At 43.3% G+C, this 7,317-nt stretch overlaps 1 protein-coding gene across 1 annotated transcript; it reads left to right on the forward strand.

Annotated features, from left to right (window-relative positions):
• The first annotated feature begins 4,804 nt into the window (after positions 1 to 4,804).
• Positions 4,805 to 7,317, forward strand: LOC100838419 (protein TRAUCO). Its single transcript, XM_003576865.1, has 3 exons — positions 4,805 to 5,035; positions 5,088 to 5,664; positions 7,052 to 7,317. Exons 1-3 carry the CDS (start codon positions 4,805 to 4,807, stop codon positions 7,315 to 7,317), a joined length of 1,074 nt encoding a protein of 357 aa, XP_003576913.1.

Genomic DNA, 7,317 nt, shown 5'->3' on the forward strand with positions numbered 1-7,317 from the left:
GGTCCAAGAATGTCGTTATATAGAGAGATGAGAAACGTTCGAGCTGACCAATTCCACAAGTATTACCATGCCTTTTCAAACTCAAACAGCATTTGTATGCAGAGAGAGGGAGAGAGAGACGTTTTGATTTACTCCAAAAGTCTTATTTGTGCGTAACCATGACTGTGAAGTATCACCCCACCCAGATGCCTATCAAGTACTGTTTGTGTTTGTTATTAATTTCTTACCGTTTCCATTGTATTACAGTCTCTTTATTATGCATGATCTAAAAGCGTGGCATGAGTTGATCGATCGAACTCTCCTCATCATGGTACGTAGGATAATTCCAGGTTATTTTTATGGTTGCTTACCACGTACGTACACGTATGTGATCCCGTGGTGCACGTGTGGAATAATATCTGATGTGAAGGGAAAAGGAGGAGGATAGAGAATAGACTAACACTTGGTTATGAATTAGACTCTGGAAACAACAGACTTCGTAGCTTTTGTACGGAATTGCATCAATACTACTTTAAGACAAACCCTATTACTTGGTCTAGCTAATCATACAATGTCTAGTCTCTTTCCATCACTTTAGACTTTTGGTTGAGTTGTCTAGTGCCATTCAATTAGGTATCAAAATAAAAGGTATTGAGTTCAAATCTTGTACAACACGGTATTTAAAATTGAAAATATTTGTGGCTTGCAAGCGGCTAAAGGGTGAAATACGTAGCATTGAAATAAATTGCTTAATTTTCTTCCATCAGTTTGGAATTTTGGTATACAATAATATGGTACAAGAGCAGGATATCCAGAGGTATCTTGAGTTCAAATCCTAGCTAAGTTGGATGGTGTTATAATGAGCATATATACACGCATCAGTGAAACTCCCTCCGATCCATAATAAATGTCGATGATTTAGTATAATTTTACTACAACTTTGTATTAAATCAACGACATTATTATGAATCGGTGGAAGTAGTATTTATGCCATAGGATGTTGTCTAGCTAGCCAGTTTAATTAGCAAGCGTTCACATGGTGGACCGGTGCGTATACATGTTTACGACTGAAGTATATATTGGACGGAGGGTTCTCAAACTATTTCGAGGGTGTACTCTATTCTGTTTATTATCGGGCAACACTCACATCACCCTTTTAAGGACGTATATATGTATCTATTTTTACATGAACAACAGGATCTGTGTGTATATCCGGCAAGCTTGTAAGTAATCATTTCCCCCTTTTTAGATGTAGGTAATTATCTCCTGACAGCGATCAGTCTGTGGTTACTTCTTGAGCCAGAACATATATACTTTTCGAGCGTTTGACTAGGAAATAACAAGGCCATGCGACGGTTTTTCCACCTGAGGCTGCTGCAAGCTAGCTACAGCTCGCTTGCCTGTCATCGGACGTCTCTGATCCTATCATGATCCAAATGAATCTTTTTCTTTGCGCACAGTGTTTTAGATCATTTTGATAATACTATTGTTCTCCATGTGACTAGACTTTACAGCGACGGGTGAGTTTCGGAAGAATAGTCTAGTCACTACTTTAAATGAAAGGCTCCAATCGTCATTGTTAAAGATAATTAATCATGCATAATTTGACTAGTACGGTGCTTTTACATATGCTAGAATCATATGTGAAGGCTTACTTATTCCAGATTTTTTTTAATAACTTGGTCAAATAAGTATACCATGAAGATATATTTCATGACGATTTTAAAAAACTTTATTTAGAGTTGTATGCGTTAGTAGTTTTTCTATAAAAGTGATCAAACTTTACTTTAATAATTTTGACTTATTAAAAAACTAAAACATGACTATTATATGTTTAGGAGTAGAGGGATCGGAGTAGATGGTGAGTATAGGAAGATAAATTGATGACTAGATTTACTTCATCGTCATTAGTCGTATATACACGTGCTGCATGGAAAACAAGTTTACGGGATCATTGAATAACTAACTTCTAAAAAATGTCTACCTAACAATGTTATATTAGTTGTAATATGAAGTCAAGCTCGCCTAGACCAGTCAAGGTTTGATTTTCTTAAGGAACTCATCCGGCGACTTCGACTACGAATAGTTCATTTCAATTTTAATAAAGAAGAAATAAGCAAATTTCCATATGCTTTCTTTTCGCTGGAAATTAATTATACGATGCGTGTGGGCGTGCGGCTTTGACAAAGTTGGAAGTCCTGTGACAACTGTAAAATACTAAGTAGTACGAGCGTACCAACTTGATCCACAGACTGACAGACTTGCCTCTTTTCTTGGCAAATTTCTCAACACGCTTGTTTCTTTTTTGGGTAAACTTATTGTTAATTATTATGTGCACCGATGTTGCTTGCATAACTTTGCGTGTTATACCAACTCGAATCTTCCCAATAGTCATCTTCGACTCATCTAGATTGCGATAGCCTCCGGCCGGCCAAAACACCGTTCAACAGATGATGGTTGACAGATCAATGCTAATCCTCTCGAAGTCACAATGCAGCCATCCTAAGTTCCTAACAACAGTTCTTGAATGCCACCACTTTTTGAACAAACGGTGTTTCTGATTTTGCAGAGTCTTCGAAACGATACTTCGACCATTTATTTAAAAAAAGCCATTATAGAGGAAATACAGCGTCACGATATGTTTCAGCACAAACCTAGTACTCGTAGTTCCAGCTAACCAACCTAATTAGAGTATGTTAAAATAAGAAATAAATATACTACAAAGATCTATGCCATGACTTTGAGAAGTTTGATTTAGAACAAACCTAGAACATATTATATTTTGGAACAAAAAGTATTACATTGGAGAATTTTTAGTAAGTACAAACCTAGAAGGTGGTGATCGATGGTGGCAAAACGACGTAGTTGAGACTTGAGAGGTAGGGAAGCAGTGGTTAAGAGCCGAAGGAAGCAGCGTGGCCCCTCGTGCTTTCTGCAGGCAAAAGCCAAAATCTCTTGTTCAAAATTAAGGTCTTTGTCACTTGAGGTCTTGTTTGGTGTTAGTGTATTTTTTAGTCACTAGTGTTTTGACATTTGAGGATTTTGGATCTAAAAAACACTAGTTTGTGAAGTGTTTTAATTTGGTATAAAAATGGAGCGTTTTGTTGAAAAAACTAGGGATAATCCCCTCCAAACCCTTCCTACCAAACAATCATTTGAGGTTTGTAGTTTTTTTTAATTTGGAGTGGTTTATACCCTAAAAAACACTCCAAAAACTGTAGCACCAAACAGGGCCTGACGGGGCGCCTCGTCTTTGTGGGTATAGCTCGGCTTCTTCTATTGCTGCCGGAGTCGAGCCCCGCCAATGATGGTGTACGAGGTTAGGGACGGATCAGGGCCCTAAAAAACTTGGGCGCCTAAACTTCTTTTTTGTTGAGAATCACCTGTAATTTTATTCAGATTCAACATCCATTACAGGTACAATGATTTGAATAAAAACCCAAAAAACTACAAAGTAACTCTTATAACTAAAAATTATATTAAAGTCTTTCAAATAACTCTTCTTCATGGTATCAATCTTCGCAGCACGAAGTTCTGCCAAGACTTCAGTAAAGATACTGCAATCAGACTGGAGCAACGACACCGCTATTCGAACGCCCGCACCAACTTGACTACCTTTAAAGGTTTGAGAAAGCCCCCTGAGTCGCTTATCAAAAAAGATGAGAAGCCATGAGCATTGAACGTACTTGGGCCGGGGATGACCCCCTGAAGGTACAAGTCATCGAACCACACAATCTTCATCAGAACACCAAAAAAGAACTCCAAAGGCACAAAAAATAATGCCAATAAAAGCACTACGACACGTTAACAAAAACTCATCAGATCCGTGTGAACAGATCTGTGAGTACACAAACCCAAATCTCACAAGATCAGACATACCGAACGTGCGGACGGAAAAACTCTCTGGCTCCGTGGCATCACCCGCAAATTAAAGGTGCCGTCGCAGAAGAAGAAGAAGAACCGGAGTACCTTTATTCTCAACGACGCCGCATCCTCCACCATAACTTTGCCGACGAGGAACACACGATCTAAAAAACTGAACTCTTCTTGAAACGTGTAGGAAAATCTGATGTTCCCCTCACCTCGCAGTGCCGAGATAACGCCAGAAACGAGTGGAACGGCAAATTCTCACGCTAGCTACAACGTTGCTTTTTTGCAAGATATAATCACCTGGCGGCTAGGTTTTCCTCGTCCCGTTGGTAGACTATTTTGTTAAGGGGGCGCCTAAACTAAATCATCTGTTACAGCTTTGTTTTTTTTGAGCGGTGTTACAGCGTAATTAGACAAAAGTAGGGCTAGCCACCAGCCTTGACCGTGCCTTCGTCCAGGCCGTCCTCTTATTGGGCCGTGCAAGACGCGAAGGAAAAGTCGATCGGCCCAATTTTTTTCCATCGATTGAACACATCCCAACACAAGAAAGTCAAAAAACAAAGCCCGAGAAAAAAAAAACTTCCAGCCGTTTCCAAACCGGGCCGGCGAGCGAAATGGCAGGCTGTCCGGAGTCTTCCCGCTCGCTCCCCTTGCATTTATGTCTCGGCAAAAAATGGAAGCAGTGAGCTCATCATTCGGTGGACGCTAGCTGCATCCGTTGCTGGCAACGCGTTACTCCTCCCAAGCGCCCGCTGCCCCTCTACCGTCCACGCCTCCGGCGGTTCCCCCGCGACCAGAAACGGAAGGTAGCTATAGCTTCCGGCGCCGCGTTCTCCTACAAAAGCCCAGACGCGATCCAACACTCAAACCCTCGCTCACATCACACATTCAAGCCCCAAACCCTCGATCCGCCGCCGCCGCTCTCTCCAGATCCCGATCCCGCCGCTCGCGCACCATGGCCGACGGCGCTCCCCGCTCCCCCGCCACCGCGATGCTCCCGCCGACCGATTCCGCCCCGATCATCCCCGACGCCCCTGCTCCTCCTTCCTCCCCCGCCGCCGCGATGCTCCTGCCGACCGATTCCGCCCCGATCGTCCCCGACGCTCCTCCTCCGCCTTCCTCCCCCGCCGCCGACGGACTCCTCCGCCCCCGAGTGCAACTTCCCACGCCCGCCCACCATCCACAGGTACACGACGAAGAGATCCCGCAAGGGGGGAAGGAAGCCCAAGCAACAACAGGGCGCCGGCAGCAGCTCCAACAACCCCAACGCCGGCGCCGGCGCCGAGGAAGACATGTTCCACCTCGACCCAGTGAAACCCGGCCTGCTAGAAGACGACACCCCAGACCTCCCGATCCTCCTCTCGCTCTTCCACAAGGACCGCAAGATCGCGCTCTCCGACGACCGCCTCACGGCGGGGAGCGCCAAGGGCTATAGCATGGTGCGGGCGACCCGTGGCGTGGCCTCCGGCGCGTGGTACTTCGAGGTGCGGGTGCTGCACCTCGGCCCCACCGGCGGCGACCGGCTCGGCTGGGCCACCGACAAGGCCCTCCTCGTCGCGCCCGTCGGGAACGACGCCTTCAGCTTCGGGTACCGCAGCGTGGATGGGTCCAAGGTGGCCAAGGCCTGGAGGAGCGACTATGGCGATGGCTATGAAGCAGGTGATGTGCTGGGGTTTTACATTTCGCTGCCTGAAGGGGAGGTTTATCTGCCGCCCAAGGAGGCTGAGATGGTCAAGCTTAAGGGGGTGTATTTCTTTGCTAAACCTGCCAAGGTGGATGAGACCAAGCCAGTTCCAGTTCCAGTCCCAGTTCCTGGTGAGTAATCTTATAGGCCGTCTCTGTCTCTCCGCATAATATATATGTGCCTTGTTTTATGAAGCATTTAGGTTTTGGGATCTCGTGGATTCAAGAGAATATTCTTCTAACGCAGATGCATGTTGGGTTACGTAGTTGTTTTTCGATCTATGCACGTTTAGTCATACTCTATTTTATAGATCCTCCTATGCACAAATTATATATGCACTGACGTCCCTAGTGCAAGTAAATGTGTTGTTAGTTAAGTAGTCATTCGTGCTTGCACTGGCGTACTGCCCATGCTTCACGAGAGAATTGGTCGTACGAGATCGAAGAGTATTTTTCAGGAGCAAGGGCTAATGCATGTATGGGTATATGCATTGACTAAGTGTGAAACCGGATCGGATTCGACCGGATATAGTTCCCGTGCTATTTATCATAATCTGTATTTTTTTAATTGGATTCGGAAACGTTGCGGATGCGGATTCCCGTGGTATAAACAATATGTGATCGCTTTTTATATACATCCTTAGCTCTGGAACGTGGTATAAACAACATGCTTCAATAATATATTTTCAAAAGATTTTTCTCAAAGAATCATGATTTTAAATTTATTAAGATTTTTGGATCTTCATTTTGTTCTTTCTTCGAGTCACTTCATGGGTTATTTTTGTCGTTCTTATAATTTTACTACTCCCTCCGTCCAATAAAAGATGTCTCAAGTTTGTCAAAATTTGGATCTATCTAGACATGACTTAGTGTATAGATGCATTCAAATTTGGTCAAACTTGAGACACACTTTGTTGGACGGAGGGAGTATTTCATATTTTTCCTTGTCATAAAGGTTCAGGTTAGAATTTTTCCCAAGATATTTTAGTCACTTCAAGTAATTTCCATTTTTCAACCTTTAACTTTAAATCAAACCATACCTTACATGCGCCATGTGTAACATCGGCCTTGAATCTAAATCAAACCATACTGATCTTAGTTGTTCATTGAATTCAAAATTTATGACGACACCATATATATAACTTCTTATTAATGCGCTTTTGCATAGTTTATATATCATAGTACACATTTATCTATTGCAATATTAGCTTCTGTTATGTTTGCCTGCATGAAAAATACAAATGCAAGCCTTGTTAGTGAAATCAGAAATTTCATTTGCAAGGTTTAAAATGGTTTAGTTACCGTACCCTATTGTAGCTCTGACTCAAAATTTGAAGTGTTGGGTATTGAATAGATGTAGTCTTCAGTACACCTTCTCTACAGTTATATTAGGTTGAACTGTGTTATTGCCTGGATGATCAACAATGTTCTTAGTTGTTTTTGCATACTGAAATCTCCCTAATTTTAGCATCTGTGGTCGACTTACTGATTTTAATCTTCATGTTTCTTGCAAATGTAGGGAGTGAGATTGTTTACTTCAAGAATGGAGTATGCCAGGGCACCGCCTTTGACAACATTCTCGGAGGGCGATACTACCCAGCTGCATCCATGTACACAATGCCCGACGAGCCAAACTGTGAGGTCAAATTCAATTTCGGGCCTGATTTCACGTTCTTTCCAGAAGACTTTGGAGGCCGTCCCGTCCCTCGCCCAATGAGCGAGGTTCCCTACCAGCCGTACGTGCTGATGAAAGAGGGATCTGCTAGTGCTGAAAAGGCCGCTTAG

This window comes from Brachypodium distachyon, chromosome 4 (assembly GCF_000005505.3).
Source record: "Brachypodium distachyon strain Bd21 chromosome 4, Brachypodium_distachyon_v3.0, whole genome shotgun sequence".
NCBI classification, from domain to species: domain Eukaryota; kingdom Viridiplantae; phylum Streptophyta; class Magnoliopsida; order Poales; family Poaceae; genus Brachypodium; species Brachypodium distachyon.

What these genes read in the sequence shown, in the direction of transcription:
- LOC100838419 (XM_003576865.1), top strand. Translation starts at nt 4,805, where the DNA reads ATGGCCGACGGCGCTCCCCGCTCCCCCGCCACCGCGATGCTCCCGCCG. An exon ending in CGCCCGCCCACCATCCACAG is followed by an intron (nt 5,036 to 5,087) that starts GTACACGACGAA and finishes AAGCAACAACAG; the next exon opens with GGCGCCGGCAGCAGCTCCAA. An exon ending in AGTTCCAGTCCCAGTTCCTG is followed by an intron (nt 5,665 to 7,051) that starts GTGAGTAATCTT and finishes TTGCAAATGTAG; the next exon opens with GGAGTGAGATTGTTTACTTC.